At 50.6% G+C, this 19,823-nt stretch overlaps 1 protein-coding gene across 6 annotated transcripts in view; it reads right to left on the bottom strand.

The window, feature by feature from the left end:
- ACOT11 (acyl-CoA thioesterase 11) overlaps positions 1-19,446 on the bottom strand; it is a 65,542-nt gene extending 46,096 nt beyond the window's left edge. For 2 of the 6 annotated variants that reach the window (XM_063655428.1, XM_054448861.2), the window contains exon 1: positions 13,560-13,710. In XM_063655428.1, coding sequence (XP_063511498.1) covers positions 13,560-13,592 — 33 coding nt within the window. In that variant the 5' untranslated portion in view covers positions 13,593-13,710. Of the gene's footprint in view, positions 1-13,282; positions 13,436-13,559; positions 13,711-14,135; positions 14,176-19,329 lie in introns of those variants that run through there. The other 4 variants (XM_063655416.1, XM_063655422.1, XM_054448869.2 and 1 more) reach the window with 4 other exon arrangements.
- Between the last annotated feature and the right edge of the window lie 377 nt (positions 19,447-19,823).

Consider the following 19,823-nt stretch of genomic DNA (forward strand, 5'->3'; position numbering starts at 1 on the left):
ACAGGCACACACCACCACACCTGGCTAATTTTTTTTTTTTTTTGAGATGGAGTTTCGTTCTGTTGCCCAGGCTGGAGTGCAGTGGCACAATCTCGGCTCACTGCAACCTCTGCCTTCTGGGTTCAAGCGATTCTCCTGCCTCAGCCTCCCGAGTAGCTGGGATTACAGGCACAAGCCTCCACACCCAGCTAATTTTTATATTTTTAGTGGAGATGGGGTTTTACCATGTTGGCCAAGCTGGTCTCGAACTAATGACCTTAAATGATCCACCCCCACCCCACCCAGCCTCCCAAAGTGCTGGGATTACAGGCATGAGCCACGGCAACAAGCCTAATTTTTTAAATTTTATTTTTAGTAAGACGAGGTCTGTGTTGCCCAGAATGGTCTGGAACTCCTGGGCTCAAGGGATCCTCCTGCCTCTGCCTCCCAAAGTGCTGGGACTACAGGCATGAGCCACTGAGCCTGGCCCATAGAGCTTTCTAGGCTGTAAAAGAATACACACATGTGGTAATAAGAAACTCCTTGAAGACAGGGGCCACATCTCATGTGTCTCTGGAATCCTGGTGCATCCTTACTAAGCACCTACTAAGTTTCAGGCCTTTCTATACATTATATAAAATTGCTTTGTATCCATAACACCATTCATCCTCATCAAAACCCTGTGAGGGACAATTATTCCTCCTGCACAGAAAAGGGAACTGAGGCTTGGGTTATAAAAGACTTGTTTAATGGCACTCTGCCAGTGAGCGATGGAGCTGAGATTTTGCTTTTCTCAATACCAAAGCCATTTCTACTCACTGGGCTGCCTCTCCAAAAGTTGCTTAAACTGGGTGCAGTGGCTGACACCTACAATCCCAGCACTTTAAGAGGCCAAGGCAGAAGGATCACTTGAGGCCAGGAGTTCAAGACCAGCCTGGGCAACATGGCGAAACCCCATCTCTAGAATACATCTTTAAAAAATTAGCCGAGCAGCTGGGCACGATGGCTCACACCTGTAATCCCAGCACTTTGGGAGGCCGAGGTGGGCAGATTGCCTAAGGTCAGGAGTTCGAGACCAGCCTGGCAAACATGGTGAAACCCCATCTCTACTAAAAATACAAACAATTAGCCGGGCATGGTGGCAGGCACCTGTAATCCCAGCTACTCAGGAGGCTGAGGAAGGGGAATTGCTTGAACCCAGGAGGCGGAGGTTGCAGTGAGCCAAGATCCCGCCATTGCACTCCAGCCTGGGCAACAGAGCGAAACTCTGTCTCAAAAAAAAAAAAAAATAGCCAAGCATAGTTGACACATTGTTCTTTTGGTTGCTAGGTCAGGTGTACCAGTTACTTGGGAGGCTGAGAGGGGAAGCTACAGCAGGAAGATCACCTGAGCCCAGGAATTAAGGCTGCAGTGAGCTATGATCGCACCACTGCACTCCAGCCTGCACAACAGAGTAAGACCTTGTCTCGAGAAAACAAAAACAGATGCTTAATAATTCATGTCCACTGATATTAATTAGTTAATGTATCATTTGCTGAGGACAACTTATTACTACTGAAGAAGCCCTAGGCAGGATATACATATTACATGGACAAGGGAGTCAAGGAGGGTGCCCTTAACTCCCTCCTCATTTCTCTGTGGACCTGGCTCCTTCACATCTCTCACATATAGGTGCCTCTGCCTGGATCATTCTTCCTAACCCAGAAAAGCTTTTAGGGCCAACCTAACCCATCACCTCCTCCAGGGAGCCCACCCTGACCACTGGGCTGGTGAGGGGCTATCTTGGTGCTTCCCTCTGTCACATCCTGGCCATGCTGTGCTGCCATAGTAGGTTTGTACCTCCCTCTGTCTCTCCATCAACCTGAGGGCATCTGAGGACAGGTCTAGTCTGGCTCATCCCTGTGTCCCCAAAGTGTCAGACTCTGGTCTGCCCCAGTCTGTCACTGCCCCAATGTCACCTCTAACCTGCAAGGCTGCCCCTGGGAATGGCAGGAGCACACAGACCTGCAGCCAGGGAGCTGGCAGAGGACCCAGCCAGCAGCACCATCTGTCCCTGGAGCCACGGGACAGAGCAGGCATAAGGCAGAGGTGTGTCAGTTTCTTGGCTTAGCCAGGTCAGCCCAGGACAAGGAGAGGAGCTTCAGCACCCAGGGCCCCTGCCCAGCTGGAGCTTGGGGTCAAACGAGGCTTTGAATTCTCTAATTAGATCACAGTGGCTTAATACCAGAGCCTTGGTTTTCTAACCTGTAAAGCCAGATAAATACCAGAAGCCTTGCAAAGCTGTTGGGAAGTTTAAATATGCCCGACACTTAGTAGGTCCTCAACAGAAAAGTTTGCTTTCACCATCTCATCTGACCAACTGACCCTACCATTGAACCACTGACAAAATTGAGGTTCACATGAGATGGAAAAAAAAAAAAAGAAAAAATATTCACCATGGCCAACTATGTGCCGGGTTCTCCATTTTTTCAACATTTCTATTCCTGACAATTTGGCATGATTTGCAGGAAGAGAACTGGCTCATATTAGGAAACTGATGCCCACAGAGGTGAGGTGAGTTAGTGCTTCTAAGGCAGCACCCTTTTTGTCATCCGGCCGAGTGATAAGCAGCTCTCCGAAGGCTCCTGGGGTGCCAGCTTGGCCCCACTCCAACACAGGCACAGGTGAGGGGCAGTGGGCAGCCTCGCTCAACCCTGAGGTGTGTGGGGTGGGGTCAGCTCAGCCTGGGGCCCTGAATCTACACGGTCAGTGTGCGAGGGTGGGCAGAGGCTGGGATGGGGTGGGTCCACATGTAACAGTGAGGCCACATTCTGGGTGCACGGAAGTTCCAGATGACCCCTAGCCAAGACAAGGGCTGGAAAGGGGGACCCAGTCTAGCAGATAGGAGCTCTGGGTCTCTTGCCGGGTGTGCAAGCCCAGGCACGTCACCTCACTTCTCTGTGCCTCGTCTCTCACAGGGACTGAGTCTTTCACCGACCTCCCTGCTGTGAGGAGTCAGGGGGTGAATGGGGAGGCAGCTGAGACCTTCAAGGTGCTGGCCATACAGAGAAGGGGAACCATGATGATGTGTTTCCCTGGGTCGCTGAGCCCAGCGTGCAGGGACTGCATACCTTGGCACTAAGCCTGGGGACCAGAGAGCCCTCATGGCTCTCACAGTCAGGTAGGCAGGACATGACCCACAGCGCTCGAAAGCCCAAACTCAGCCTACAAGGCCTGGACCCCCAGCCTGCAGGTCCTAGAAGCCTCCCCTCAGCCTCTTCCAGCTGTTCTCTTTGCTCCGTCCACTCCAAGTGGAGTGAGGAGTGAGCAGCAGAGGCTGCTGGGCCCCTATTCAGCTGCTCAGATGCACCAAGCTCGCCCCAGCCTTGGAGCCTGCAAATGGATGCTGTTCCCCTTGCCTGGAATGCTCTTCCCCCAGATCTTCCCAAGGCTGCCTTCTCAGCTGCTAGCTTTCTGCTCAGCTGTCGTCTGCTCAGAGAGCTCTCCCCTGACCCCCTCATTCTCTCACAGTTCTCTGTTCTCCAGACGGTCTCAATTTAATCCCAGCAATGCTACTTACTAGCTGTGTGACCTCGGGCAACTTACTTAACCTGTCTGTCTCAGTTTCATCTTTAATACAGACACAATTATCTACTTCACAGAGTTGTTATAAGGAAAAACGAGTTAATGCAGGCATGGCATACAGCTAGCACTTGTATGGCATTTACTCTTATTACTACTATTCATAGCACTTATTACAGATTTTCATCATTGTTTATTTGAATACCTTCTCCCTATCTCTCCTGCACTAGCTGTCAGCTCCAGGAGACAGGCTGTATCATAGGCCACAGCATACCCAGCACCGGCAACCTGTTAATCCCCCAGTACAGTAAGTACCCGTGGAGGGAACAAGTGAGGCATGTACAACATCCTGAGGAGACGTCATTAACTCTAGGGACAGGCAAGATGAGGATTCAAAGGGGAAATGATAGCCGAGCTGGGTTTTGAAGGATGAAGAAGAGTCCTCCACTGAACAGGGAAAAGTTGAAAGCTTTTCATCTCAAATGTGGAATAAAACAAAGATGCCCACTTTTACCACTTATATCCAACGTAATACTGGAAGTCCTAGCCAGAGCAACTAGGCAAGAGAGAGAAATAAAAGGCATCCAAATTGGAAAGAAGGAAGTAAAATTGTCCCTGTTTGCAGATGTCATAATCCTATATATAGAAAACCCTAAAGCCTCCACTAAAAAACTGGTAGGAATAATAAATTCAGTAAAGTTGCAGGATACAAAATCAACATACAAAAGTCAGTAGTCTTTCTATATACTAATAGCAAACTATCTAAAAAAAAAAAAATCTAGAAAACAATCCCATTGACAATAGCTACGAAAAATAAAATAAAATAAAATACCTGAGAATAAATTTAACCAAAGAGGTAAAAACCAGGAGTGATGGCTCATGCCTGTAATTCCAGCTACTCAGGAGGCTGAGGTGGGAGGATTGCTTGAGCCCAAGAGTTTGAAACCAGCCTGGGCAACATAGCAAGACTCTATCTCTTAAAATGTTTTTTTCAGTACACACATGGGTAGATAAATAATTAAATTTTTTTTTTTTTTTTTTTTGAGATGGAGTCTTGCTCTGTCACCCAGGCTGGAGTGCAGTGGCATGATCTCGGCACACTGCAACCTCCGCCTCCCGGGTTCAAGCAATTCTCCTGCCTCAGCCTCCTGAGGAGCTGGGATTACAGGTGCGCGCCACCATGCCTGACTAATCTTTGTATTTTTAGTAGAGATGGGATTTCACCATATTGACCAGGCTGGTCTCGAACTCCTGACCTTGTGATCTGCCCGCCTCGGCCTCCTAAAATGCTGGGATTACAAGCATGAGCCACCATGCCTGGCCTAAGTATAAAATTTTTTTTAAATTTTTTTTTAATAAAAAATCTGCCAGGTGTGGTGGCACATGCCTGTAGTCTCAGCTACTTGGGAGGCTGAGGCAGAAGTATCATTTGAGCCCAGGAATTCATAGCCACAGTGAGCTATGATCAGACCACTGCACTTCAACCTGGGCAACAGAGGGAAACACTGTCTCTTAAAAAATAAATAAAGGAGATGAAAGATCTCTACAGTGAAGACCAGATGCGATGGCTCATGTCTGTAATCCCAGCATTTTGGGAGGCCAAGGTGGGTGGATCACCTAAGGTCAGGAGTTCGAGACCAGCCTTGCCAACATGGTGAAACCCTGTCTCTACTAAAAATACAAAAATTAGCCAGGCATGGTGGCACACACCTGTAATCCCAGCTACTGGGGGGGGCTGAGGGAGGAGAAGCACTTGAACCCAGGAGGCAGAGGTTGCAGTGAGCCAAGATCATGCCACTGCACTCCAGCCTGGGCAACACAGTGAGACTCTGTCTCAAAAAAAAAAAAACTCTACAATGAAAACTATAAAACGTTAATGAAAGAAATTGAAGAAGATATAAATGAAAAGATCCCATGTCCATGGATCAGAAGAATTATGGTGACAATGTCCATACTACTCAAAATGATCTACAGATTCAATGCAATCTCTATCAAAGTGCCAATGACATTCTTCACAGAAACAGAAAAAACAAGCCTAAAATTCATATGGAACCACAAAAGACCCCAAATAGCCAAAGCAATCTTGAGCAAAAAGAACAGAGCCAAAGGCATCATACTATACTACCTGATTTCAAAATATACTACAAAGCTACATTAATCAAAACAGTATGGTACTGGTATAAAAACAGACAGACATATAGACCAATGGAACAGAATAGAGAGCTCCAAAATAAATCTACACATTTACAGCCAACTGATTTCAACAAAGGTGCCAGAACACACATTGGGGAAGGGACAGTCTATTCAATAATTGATGTTGGGAAAACTGGATATCCACATGTAGAAAAATGAAATCAATCCCTTATCTCTCACTGTATAAAAAAATCAATTCAGGCCAGGTGCAGTGGCTCACACTTGTAATCTCAGCACTTTGGGAGGCCGAGGCGGGTGGATCACCTGAGTTCAGGAGTTCAGACTAGGTTGGCCAACATGGTGAAATCCCACCTCAACTAAAAATACAAAAGTTAGCTAGGCATGGTGGCATGTGCCTGTCATCCCAGCTACTTGGGAGACTGAGGCAGCAGGAGAATCACTTGAACCTGGGGGGCGGAGGTTGCAGTGAGCCAAGATCATGCCACTGCACTCCAACCTGGGCGAGAGAGTGAGACTCCGTCTCAAGAAAAAAATAAAAAATAAAAATGAATTAAAGACTTAAATGTATGACCCCCAAACTACAAAATTACTAGAAGAAAACATACGGGAAACACTTCATGACGTTGTGCTAGGTAAGAATTTTTTGGATAGGGTCTCAAAAGCACAGGCAACAAAAGCAAAAACAGATGTGATTTCTTTATACTAAAACACTTCTGCACAGCAAAGGAACCAATCAACAGAGTTAAGAGACAACCTACAGAATGGGAGAAAGTATTTACAAACTATACATCTGACAAAGGGTTAACACCCAAAATATACAAAGAAGTAAAACAACTCAATAGAAAAAAAAAATTAAAATGGGCAAAAGACCTGAATAGGCATTTCTCAAAGGAAGCTATACAAATGTCCACCAGCTATATGAAAAAAATGCTCAACATCACTAGTCATCATGGAAATGCAAATCAAAGCCACAATGAAATAGCATCTCACACCTGTCAGAATGGCTACCATCAAAAAACCAGAGCCAGACGTAATGGCTCACGCCTATAATCCCAGCACTTTGGGAGGCCAAGGCAGGCGGATCACGAGGTCACGAGTTCGAGACCAGCCTGGCCAACATGGTGAAACCCCATCTTTACTGAAAATACAAAAAATTAGCCAGGCATGGTGTCGCAATGCCTATAATCCCAGCTATTTGGGAGGCTGAGGCAGGAGAATCACTTGAACCCGGGAGGCAGAGGTTGCAGTGAGCCAAGACCATGCCACTACACTCCAGCCTGGGCGACAGAGTGAGACTCCGTCTCAAAACAAACAAACAAACAAACAAAACCAGAAGACAATATGTGTTGGCAAGGATTTGGGGAAAAGGCAACCTTTTGACACTGTTCATGGGAATGTAAATTGGTACAGCCATTATGGAAAACAGTATGGAGGTTCCTCAAAAAATTAAAAATAGAATTACCACATGATCCAGCAGTCCCACTACTGGGTATATAGCCAAAGGAACTGAAATCAGTATATTGAAGAGATACCTGCACTCCCATGTTTATTCAGCACTCTTCACAATAGCCAAGATACGGAACCAACTAAGTGTCCACCAATGGATGAATGGATTTTTTAAATGTGGTATAAAGCTGGGTGTGGTGGCTCAAACCTGCAATCCCAACACTTTGGGAAGCCAAGGGGAGAGGATAGTTTGAGGCCAGGAGTTCAAGACCAGCCTGGTCAACATAGAGAGAACCCATCTCTACAAAAACTTAAAAAAAAAAAATTAGCTGGGCACAGTGGTGCATACCTCTAATTCCCAGCTACTCAGGTGGCTGAGGTAGGAGGCTTGCTTGAGCCCAGGAGCTCAAGGCTGCAGTGAGCCATAATTGCACCACTGTATTCCAGCCTGGGTGACAGAGCAGGACTCCATCTCAAAAAAAAAAAGAAAAAAAATACACACACACACACACACACACACACACACACACACACACACACACTGTGGAATACTATTCAGCCATAAAAATAAAATAAAATAAAATCCTGCCATTTGCAACTACATGGATGAACCTGGAGTATGTTATGGTGGAGTTTTTTTTGTTGTTTGCTTTTGATTTTGGTTTTTGTGTGTGACAGGGTCTGGCTCTGTTGCGCAGGCTGAAATGCAATAACTTCAGCTCACAGCAACCTCCACCTCCCAGGCTCAAGCCATCCTCCCACCTCAGCCTCCCAACTAGCTGGGACTAGAGGCGCATGCCACCACACCTGGCAATTTTTGTGGTTTTTGTAGAGATCGGGTTTTGCTATGTTGCCCAGGCTGGCCTCGAAGTCCTGAGCTCAAGCGATCCGCCCATCTCAGCCTCCCGAAGTACTGGGATTATGGGCACGAGCCACCTCCCCCAGAGTATGTTATATTAAGTGAAATAAGGGCCAAGCACAGAAAGACAAATACCACATGACCTCACTCAGACGTGAATCTTAAAAGATTGATTTCATGGAAATAGAGTATAATGCTGCTTATCAGAGGCAGGGGTTGTTAGGGGGGATGGAGAGATCTTGGTCAGAGGATGCATAATTACACTTAGGAGGAATAAATTTCAAGAGATCTATTATACAGTAAGGTGATACGGTTAATGACAATATATTGTATTCTTGAAAAATGCAGAGTAGATATTCTGCACTGTCACCAAAAAAATGAAAACTATGTGAGGTAATGTATCTGTTAATTAGATTTAGTCATAACATAATGTATACATACTTCAAAACATCATTTGTACATGATAAAAACATAGAATGTTATCTGTCCATTTATTTTTTTTAAAATGTTTTTTTGAGACAGTCTTGTTCTGTCACCCAGGCTGGAGTGCAGTGGCACAGTCTCGGCTCACTGCAACCTCCACCTCCCAGGTTCAACTGAGCACATCCAGCTTATTTTTGTATTTTTAATAGAGACAGAGTTTCTCCATGTTGGTCAGGCTGGTCTCAAACTCCTGACCTCAAGTAATCCACCGACCTCGGCCTCCCAAAGTGTTGGGATTATAGGTATGAGCCACCATGCCTGGCCCATTAAAAAAATTTTTTTTAATGAGTTAATCATTCCCTTATGCTATGCATATTAAAATAAAATTTTGGAGAGCAAAAAGAGTCCTCCAGATAAATTAAGAACACTGGCTGGGCATGGTGGCTCACACCTGTAATCCCAGCACTTTGGGAGGCCTAGGCAGGCAGATCACCTGAGGTCGGGAGTTCGAGACCAGCCTGACCAACATGGAGAAATCCCATCTCTACTAAAAATGCAAAATTAGCCAGGCATGGTGACACATGCCTGTAATCCCAGCTACTTGGGAGGCTGAGGCAGGAGAATCGCTTGAACCTGGGAGGCAGAGGTTGTGGTGAGCCAAGATTGTGCCACTGCACTCCAGTCTGGGCAACAAGAGCAAAACTCTATCTCAAAAAAACAGCAACAACAACAAAAACACTAAGAGTGGACCGGGCATGGTGGCTCATGTCTGTAATCCCAGCACTTTGGGAGGCCAAGGCGGGTGGATCACCTGAGGTCAGGAGTTCAAGACCAGCCTGGCCAACATGGTGAAACCCCATCTCTACTAAAAATAGAAAAAATTAGCCAATGGCACGCACCTGTAGTCCCAGCTACTCAGGAGGCCGAAAAATGAGAATCGCTTGAACAAGGGAGGTGGAGGTTGCAGTTAGCTGAGATGGTACCACTGTACTCCAGTACTCCAGCCTGGGTGACAGAGTGAGACTCCGCCTCAAAAACAAACAAAAAAAAACCACTAAGAGTGTCTGCCCATGGCTGAGCCTGGGGGTTCACATATGTCTCCTGAACAGGCTGATGCTACACGTTCAAGTCTCACCTCTTCCTCCAGGAAGCCTTCTGGGACCACCTCAGCCTGCTTCTGAGCACCCGTGGTCACTCATTCATTCAGCAGTTTTGGGACTCCTCATATATGATAGGCCCATCATTTTATGTCTAAGGTCTCCCCACCTCCAACACAGAGTAGGATCCTCAAGAGAGATGGCACCCTGCCTCTCACTGTCAGGATCAACCTCATGGTGGCAGACAAACCCTTCACAAACATTCAGAGCCCCAGGATGTCCAGGCTGGTGGGGACCTCAGGGATCACCCAGCACCCTAAGGCCTAGAGAGAGGAACCCTGGCCAAAGGTCACACCGTGAACCGTGGGGTGAACATCCAATTGTTGTGCCCTGAACCTCCCCGCACTCTGGGTTAGACCCCTTATGAAGCTGACGAGGTTGTGGGGAGCCCTCCAGCTGTCCTCAGGTTCAAGGTAAAGCAGTAGGATTGCATTGTGTGGTTGGAGGCTAATACAAAAATTAGCTGGGCGTGGTGGTGGGCACCACGCGTCCAGGAGGCAGAGGCTGCAGTGAGCCAAGATTACACCACCGCACTCCAGCCTGGGTGACAGAGTAAGACTCCATCTCAAAACAAAAACAAAAACAAAAACAAAACAAAACAAAAACAACCAGCCCCATCACCATTTCTGGAGTAAAAAAAGCTTCTGAGCCCCACTGAGAGCTGACCTGGGCCAGGCTAGACCTGAGGCTGGGCAGAGGTTCCCAGACTTCCCAGGACCCTTGCCCACCTCCTACGAGGGCACCAGTGGGTCCCTGCTAGCCCAGAAATGTGAGACTTAGTGCCCAGTGTAGACTGACATCTTGGAAAGGGAAAGAAGAGCTCTCCACAGGGAGAGGCAAGGATTGAAGCGGGACAGGGAGACCTTTCCAGCACCACCACACTGGCACTCAGCAGTTCTCCCAGCCCCGAGCGTGGCAGCAGGCTGGCCACTTCATTCAGTCGCCCACTCACTTGCTGGGTACCCAGGGGCAAGTAGGGACCAGAGCCCTCGAACTCCAATGCTCACTCCGTCTACAGTGCCACAGGACATTGAAAATGGCCCCCAACCATGCAAAGTGGGGCTTGTGGATTATCTGAGACCCCCTCTTCTGTTCCCAGTTTAGTCCCTATTAAAGACAATTTGGTGAGTTTTTTGTTGTTGTTGTTGCTGTTTGGTTTTTTTTTGTTTTTTTTTTGAGACCACTCTGTAGTCCAGGCTGGAGTGCAGTGGTATGATCTCGGCTCACTGCAACCTCTGCCTCCTGGGTTCAAGCGATTCTGCTGCCTCGGCATCCTGAGTAGCTGGAACTATAGGAGCATGCCACCATGCCCAGCTAATTTTTGTATTTTTGGTAGAGATGGGGTTTCACCATGTTGGCCAGGCTGGTCTCGAACTCCTGGCCTCAAGTGATCCACCCGTCTTGGCCTCCCAAAGTGCTGGGATTACAGGCATGGGTCACCACACCCAGCTTGGTGGGGTTTTTTGTTTGTTTTTGTTTTTGTTTTGAGATAGGATCTGACTCTGTCATCTAGGCTAGAGTACAGTAGCATGATCTTGGCTCACTGCAGCCTCCGCCTCCCAGGCAGGCTCAAGTGATCCTCCCACCTCAGGCTCCCGAGTAGCTGGGTCCACAGGCGCACGCCACTATGCCCAGCAATTTTTTTTTTTTTTTTTTTTTTTTGTATTTTTGGTAGAGATGGGGTTTCACCATGTTGGCCTAGCTGGTCTCAAACTCCTGAGCTCAAGCAATTCACCTGCCTCAGCCTCCCAAAGTGCTAGGATGACAGGTGTGAGCCACCATGGCTGGCCAGGGATTGCTTGTTTATTTGTTTGCTTGTTTGCTTTTCATTAAAAACAGCTTTGGTACCAAGCCAGAAAATGTTCCCAAACCCTCTTGTATTCCAGAGGAACTAAAGGAATTCAAGAGAAATCCAAAGAGATCTGCCATCCAGACAATGGTACAGAGGTGGCAATCAAGGCCAGAGTGTTCTTAGCTGACAGGAGGCCACCTGTGTCCTCAAGAGCCCAACTTCCACTCCCAACACCCACCTCCACCCCCAGACTCAACCAAGGTAGTGCAAGGAAGCTGAATGCCAGCTGGGCTCAGAGTCGGGATGTGTGGGTTGGAATCCCACATCTGCGCCTTCATCTGGCTGAGCCTCAGGCTCCTTAAGAGCTCAGCCTTTGGGGACAAACTGCTGGGTTCAAATCCCAGCTCTGCCACTTTCTACCAGTGTGATCCTGGGCAAGTCACTTACCCTCTGTGAGGTTCCTTATCTGGGATACGGGGATGATAACTGTACCTACCTCATAGAGAACTGAATGAGTTCATAAATGCAAAGAGCTATGTGAAGATTTGTTACTATTGTTATCTCTGTAAAACGGTGATAATGATATGCCTCTTCCCCAGCGCCTTGCCCCCAGTTACTGATGAAGGAAAAAGTCATAGAGGGTTAAATACAACAGGGCACAAGAGAAGATACAAGGAGCCCCTCCCACCTGGGAGACACTCTGCCCTGCACTCAGGTGACAAAAGCAAGCGGCCCTGCTACTCAGATCCCACCCTTGGCCTCGCTGCTGAAAAGCTGCCTGTCCCCATTCATTCATTAAGCATTCCCTGGCCTCTGGCCACACCCGTCCCTGTGCTGGGTATACCAAGAGCAGCCTCGTGTTGCTCCCTGGCTGGTGGGACGGATGTATGTGCCAGTCTAGCACACAATCCAGTGTGAAAAGGGGCTAACACAGAGGCTCATGGTGTCATGAGAAGTCTGAGAAGGACTTCCAGAGGAGGCAGCACCTGAGCTGAGATCTGAGGGCTCAGAAGGAACTTGCCGGGGAGACAAGCTTGGGGAGATGCAGGAAGGCTGGGGGTAACTCTGGCAGAAGACATAGCAAGTACAACAGCATGGAGGAGAGAACAAAGGTGGGACACCGAAGCCGCGGAGAGCAGCTCACTATGGCTGAGGCAGAGACAGCAGAGGGGTGGGGATGGTGGAAGAAAAAGGGAGGCGTGGGCAGGGGCCAGAGTGCCAACATCTCTTTGTCTCAAGTAAGGGATGTGAAAATCATCCTCGGGTAGCTGTCTGAGCAGGTGAGGAGTCAGCACATTTACCTTTTAGAAGCATCCCTCCAGTGTGGAGAGTGGACTGAAAGGGGCTGACATGGGACCGGGGAGCCAGGGGAGACAAGATGCACAGGGCCCAGTGAGGATGCTGAGTTGTGCAGTGGCCGTGCAGAGGGAGGGAGAGGATAGATAAAACATTTAGTTGTTCCAGCCCCTTTAAAAAAAGGCTTTTCCTGAAAATATCCTCAGAGGTCAGCCACACTACACCCATTACAACCTCTGCCAGTCTGTCCTGAGCCCATCTCCATACACTCCATCCACTGCCAGGCGCTGCTGGGCACTTGGGTCTGCCGTGTGCCTCAGCACCTAATCTCAGCTCCAAAGCGCAGGGAAAAGTTCTCTTCAAGGTCACCTTGCAGGACAGCTTTCCGCAGCCCTCATGTGATCTGTGCTTGCTCTCCCAAAGAGGTTCTGCTACGCGAGAACGCCGACCTCACCCCACCACACATACTCACACCCATACCTCACACCCTGTCACTCCCATTAGCTCTGTGGCTTTGGGGTCCTGAGCTCTGAGCATGAAGCACCGCAAGGCCATGGAGCTCAGACATCCCCCAGAAACATGCACAGAACTCTGCAGGGAGAAACATACACCCACCGAATAGAATTCCAGAGGCCAACACTTGCTGAAGGTGATTCCACTCAACACAGCCACCCCGTGGGGGATCTGACAGCCCCTGGGGCTTGCTTGGAGATTGCTGCCAATAATAAACCAGCCCAGGGGCTCTGCGATTTCTCCTTCCAAAGAGAGCTAGAAAATGGCCCGTGGAGAGTGTGAGGAGATGCAGAGCGTCTGAGTTAAAATGGAAACGTCAATCTCTTTCTGGGTGCCCAGCCTCCAGAGCCCTCCCGCTGCCCCAGCCCACCGTCCATACCCGTCGCAGGTGATTTCCGACATTCTGGATCATCGCACCGGGTGGCCGGGGAAAGCAGCGCCCTCCCAGAGACACAAGCTGGTCACCTGAGCAACAGCCAGGACCGACTCCAAATGAAGGCTGTGGGCCTCTCCTGCTCCTCCTCCCCAGATCCCGCCCGCCCACCAGAGCCAGCTGTTATCACCCTGCGTCCCGCCTCTCTTCAGATTGCCCTCTACCCCCCTTCTCCTAGGAGCCCTGCACAGAAAGCTCCAGTGCCCGCCTAGCAGAGAGGAAGGACGAGGCTGCCAGCTAGGCCACAGCCACGTCAAGGGGCCTGTGCCCGCCCACTGAGCACCCAGCCCCAGCCAAACTCCAGGCTCCCCCAGTCCCAGAGCCCATCATCCTGCCAACAGTGTCTCTTGGCTCTGTGATCACTCCCAGGGAAGGGGGCTGGTGGGGGTTCAGGTCCCTGATCCCAGCCAGCAGATGGGCAAAACAGCCATGAGGCTTCCATCCGTCCACAAGGGGTCAGGCTGGAAGGTGGCAGGAGGCCAAAATGCTGCCAGCAACCTCCTGGAGAGATACGAGACCCACCTGCTAGGATTCTTCACCCCGGGAGCGCTGCCCACCAGCTCCTCAGCTCCAGGCTGCAGGCATCCAGCAGTTGCTGGCTGGGGACAGGACACACCCCTCACTTCCTTTAAATAGGCAGTGTGACTTTTCTAAAAGTGGCACCTGCCAAATTCCACCCCGATGGCCACGCAGGCTTCAGCCCCTTGGGGCATCCACTCCAGTTTCTCTCTAGCCACCACCAACTGAGAGACCACCCGGATTTTCCCTTCTCCCTCTGACTTCTGCCCACAGGCTTGATCAGGAGGTCTTGACACTCACGTTGGACTAAGGACAGGACAATGAGTGCTTGGTGGCTAAGGGAAGTGGGGGGGCAGGGAAAGGATTCAGGCATGGGGGCTGGGATGGACAAGTAGATGGAAAATAACAGCATGCACCCCATAATAACCAAGCACCTGCCATGTGACAGGCCTCGGGCTGGTCTTCCTCCAGCCCCACTGGGAAGATTTCTTAGGAAGGGTACGTGACATGCCCCAGGTGGCACAGCCAGTGAGAGCACAGCCCAGCTGGGACAGACCAGCTGGATTCCGAGGCCACAGCCTTCCTTCCGTCCTCAGGGCCTCTCGCTCATTCACCACAGATCTAATCATGCATCCTCCGGGCCTGTCTTGCCTAAGAGGCCTGGGTTCTCCTTCTTTCACTAATGTACCATGTGACTCTGGGCAAGTTCCCTCCTTTCTCTGGGCATCCCTGCTCCACAAGTCAAGGACTCTAATAATGTCCATCCCCATGAGCTCAGGCCTTGCCCTCAAACAGCCTGTTAATGGTCAGCCGTTCTGTGTCTACAAATGAGAAATTAAAGTCAGACCTTAAAGACTGCAAGATGGCCCATGGATGGCCCTGAGGATTGGGGCAATTCTGGAGACTTCCTGGAGGAGATAGTGCTAGAGCTAGCCTGAAGACTGGATGGGCTTGGATAGGCTGAGAAGAGGGGTGAGGTGGAAGACCTGACAGGCGCAGAACAGGAGGCAGTCACAGGCCGTGAGGAGCATGGCCTTGCAGGAAAGCTGGGAACCTGTCATGGAGGGCTCGAATGCCAGACATTGGGGTTTAGGCATCAAGGAGCCTGTGAGAATGACAGAATGATGAGCACGCTCGACATGAGGAAAGCCACGTGAGGCGGACAGGACAGGTGTCATGAGACTTCCCTGGGTGGTAAGGAAGCCAGCCCAAAGAGGGGATAGCTCATCTTATGGGTCCCCAAGCTAACTTGACAGGCAGCCAGGGCAATTTCAGAATCCTCCCTCTGCAGAAGGAGGAATGAAAACCCAGAGACCTCCTGGCACCCAAGCCTACTCTCTCTCCAGACAACTGCAATGTCCCACACTCACTGGATTTGGCTCACCCCCGCATCTTACAGATGGCTAAACTGAGGCCTGGAGGAAAGTGAGGCTCCCAAAGACACACAGTGAGGAAGTTGGCTAGAATCACACTCCTGACCTCAAGTCCAGAGCCCTGTCCACCCCCCACACAGCAAGGCATGAAATGAGAGAGGCTTCAGTTAGACTTATGAGAGGACTTCCAGAAAGGCTGAATCAATCTTAGTTTGTTAGGAACAAGCAGCAGAGAGCTAGATCTTTCAACAGGGGCCCCTCCAACCCACAAAGGTCCCTCTTCTCTCTGCGCTGTCTATTACAGAGCTCACTCCTGTGTCGCCACAACAGCTCTGTGCAGTCCGTTACTCCAGTGAATGTTCCCATGGGTGTCTGTCTCCCCTTTCCAACTCACCCACAAGCCCCCCCGAGGGCTTGGACCACATGTTACCCATCTCTGTGCCCCCTCCCCACCACCCTGCAGACCTGGACACTGTGTGCAGGAGGCATGAAACACACATGGCTGGATCACAGCCCTGAACGGGGATCAAGAAGAGGTCTGCGGTTCTCAAACTCCAGCCTGCACCAGAATCACCTGGAGGGCTTGTCAAAATACAGATTGCTGGGCCCTGTCCCCACAGTTTTTCATTCCACAGAATTGAAGTAGCACCCAAGAACTGGTATTTCTAACAAGACCCCAAAGGATACCAATGGTCCAGGGACCACACTTGGAGAACTGGCGAGCTGGGGTCAGCCCTCCCATTTTACACCCGGGGACAATGAGGCCCAGAGATTTTTTGTTCTTCTTTTTTTTTTTTTTTTTTTTGTGACAGAGTCTCACTCTGTCACCCAGGCTGGGTGCAGTGGTGCAATTTCGGCTCACTGCAACCTCCACCTCCTGGGTTCAAGCGATCCTCCTGACTCAGGCTCCTGAGTAGCTGGGGTTGCAGGCACGCGCCACCACTCCCAGCTAATTTTTTTTTTTTTTTTTTTTGAGACGGAGTCTTGCTCTGTTGCCCAGGCTGGAGTGCAGTGGCGCAATCTCGGCTCACTGCAAGCTCCGCCTCCTGGGTTCACGCCATTCTCCTGCCTCAGCCTCCCGAGTAGCTGGGACCACAGGCGCCCACCACCACGCCCGGCTAATTTTTGTATTTTTAGTAAAGATGGGGTTTCACCGTGTTAGCCAGGATGGTCTTGATCTCCTGACCTCGTGATCCGCCCACCTCGGCCTCCCAAAGTGCTGGGATTACAGGCGAGAGCCACCACGCCCGGCCCTGTTTTTTAAATATTTTTTAGCAGAGATGGGATTACACCATGTTGGCCAGGCTGGTCTTGAACTCCTGACCTCAGTGATTTGCCCACCTCGGCCTCCCAAAGTGCTGGGATTACAGGCATGAGCCACTGCACCCGGCCGAGGCCCAGAGATTTTAAAGGCAGCATTTGACAGTATGTCACTGTCATCATCATAGTCACTGTCATTATAATCCTATCATTATAGCCCTTTTCAATGCCCAGCACTGTGCAAGCACATCGTGTATGTTATTGCCTTTAGGCCTCACCCTAAAAGGAAGATACTATGATTATTATTTTCCTGTAGAGGAAAAAATGGAGGCAAAGAGTATTAAGTCATTTGTCCAAAGTCACATCACTGGGAAGGGAACATCGGGATTTGAACCCTGATCTAAGTCCGAAGCCCACAAATTTAACCACCACCCTCCACAACCTGCTTATAGCTTATGCTGACCAGCCAGAAAATTCTCTAGGGGCTCCCAAATCCTGCAGGTTCATCTCTAATGTGAGGGGAGCTTGTGGTGCCCTCAGCCAAAAGGCCCAGTCCCTAAGTGGGCCTCTGGGGAGTCTCGCATCTAGAGAAAGCCTGCCTCTTCACACCTGTGAACCCAGAGGATTTTCTCTTTCAAACACTCATTTTCCCAAACTACAATCTTCTTCACCTGGCCCCACGGATCAGGCCTTTCTGGCTGGAGGCCAAACATCTGCATTAATTCGTCTGGTCCATGTCTCAACTCTGCCTCCCCACTCAGTGACAAAACACAATGAAATTATCTCCATTTATATTCCACAGTGATTCTGGGTTGTCACTGTCAGGCACAGGTCTGTCTCTCCCACCAGACTGGGAGCTCACATGAGCAGGGACCTCTTCTGAATCATCTGAGTCCCCAGCACAAGGCTTGCCCAGAGGAAGGGTTTAGTGACTAAGTGAAGAATGAATGAATGAGTGGGTTTAAGGGCAAAAGAAGAAATGAATGAGTGAATAAAATAACCAATCTCCCAGGAATTCCCTCTCCTGGCTCTTTGGCCTTTCCAGACAGGACCACGGACTCTCTGCAGAGGAGGGACCTCTGACACCATCTACACCAACTTCCACTTTCAGTACTGTCCTAGCTGAACTCCTACAGCTTCTACCAGAACCTACAGCTCCACACACACACACACACACACACACACACACACACACACACACACAAGAGCCAGAAGGGTCTTGCCATGACCGTAGCTCTGGGCTGCTCAGAACAAGGCTGCTCCTCTCTCCTGTTCTCCACTCAGCCCTGGCCTCCCTGTCCAGACTTCGTTCTTCTGATCCCCTCATGCCATGAATACAACTGCCCACTGCTCCCTCACACCCCTGGTGTGTCCTTTGTTTCTGCCGTTCCCTCCACCCTGATTCCCATTTAATAAGTCTACATCCAAACCGTGCCCGCCATCAAGGCCAGCTCAAATGTCACTGCCTCCAGGAAGCCTTCTTGGCCCCTCCTAAGTGGAATTACATTCTCCCCCTATGTGCCCCAACGCCTGTGCACACACACAGACACACACACACACACAACACACACACTTCACAGCCCTTTCTCGGTGCATTTTCTCATAAATTGGACTGATTTGTGCTAATTCCCCCTTTTTGACCTTGAGCTAGCTGGCATCAGGGATGGGACTGGCCCATCAGAGTATCCTGGCCCCTCCCCATGAACACTCAGGGCCTTGAACATAGTAGATGCTCAGTAAGTGTCCAGAAAATGAATGAATGAGTAATTAACTGCAAAAGAATGAAGGAATGTATGAGTGAGTGAATGGAAGTAAACGCATGTGTAAATGCATGCTCAAATGAACGAGTGGACACAAGAACGTTCTCATTCCCTCCTGCTCTCCAAACTAAAAACTCCCAGTTGCTCCTGGCCCCTCCTAGGGGCCCCTTAGGCATGGCATGACAGAATAAAGGAAGTTGTGGGATAAATGCGGGGGAGAGGGACAAAGGAAGGAAGGACAGAGGAAGGGGTTAGTGATACCAGCACTAGAGGAAGTGGAGGTGACCTGGCTTCAAAACGTGGCGCTTCTCACAGCCACATTTCTTTATGGAGAAGCTGGGGCAAGGAAAGCAGTGAGAAACCGGGGGAGGGGGAAAGAAGTGTCCAGAGGAAAGAAGACACAGCCTGGTGGGGACGGAGGGCGGGAACGCCAAGTCCCGGAGGCCAGATTCAGGATGGATGAGCAGGCTGTGGGGCCCAGCCCTGAAATCATCCTGCCTAGGGGCCTCAGATATGCCCTCCCTTTCCCTCTCGCACCACCTCCTCCTGTGGGGACTGGAATCCCCTCGCTGGCCCAGCTGGCCGTCTGGACCCAGATGTGGCCCTGGCTCTCAAATTCCTCATAACAGGGGCTAGCGCTCCTCCCAGCCGCCCCGTCCCCAAATGAGTCAGCAGTGGCTGCACCCTCTGACCTCTGAGTCTTGCGCCCCCAGGTCCTCTCCGGAGCCAGCCTCTGCGGCGCGCCGGGCCGGGTGACCACAGCCCGCCCCAACCCTAGTAAGAGACCCATCCCAGCGTAAATACCAGGGGGCTTCATGCCCCAGCCTGCAGGCAAGACCGTGCGAGGCAGCATCTGGCTGTCTGGAGGCCAGCGCTGGGGTACAGGCTGATCTCCCCAGGCAGCGTGCTGGAGCAGAGGAGGAGCCCCGGAAACTGGGCCCTTCCCCCGCGCGGGGCGGGGAAGGGGCTCTTACCCAAAGGATGGGAGGCTCCGCCCCGGCGGCTTGCAGGGCCGAGGCCGGGGGAGCCCGCTGGGGGCGTCGGGGGAGCGAGTCCACGGAGAGGGGCTCAGAAACAGGCCTCCGAGTTCCCCGAGCCCAGCCGGAGGCGGGAAGCCGCGGGCAGGCTGAAGGGAGGCGCGGAGGCGGCGGCGCTGTAGAGTTCCTGGACGGCTCTGCCCCTCCCGGCCCCTCCCCGGCGCGGGTGCGGCACCCGGGGCTGCCCAGCCTGCACATCACACAGGCCTGGGCCCCGCCGGCGCCAGGCTCCCCGCTCGCAAGGCGTCAATCCCCGGGCGC

The sequence above is a fragment of the Pongo pygmaeus genome, chromosome 1 (assembly GCF_028885625.2).
Source record: "Pongo pygmaeus isolate AG05252 chromosome 1, NHGRI_mPonPyg2-v2.0_pri, whole genome shotgun sequence".
Taxonomy (NCBI): Eukaryota; Metazoa; Chordata; class Mammalia; order Primates; family Hominidae; genus Pongo; species Pongo pygmaeus.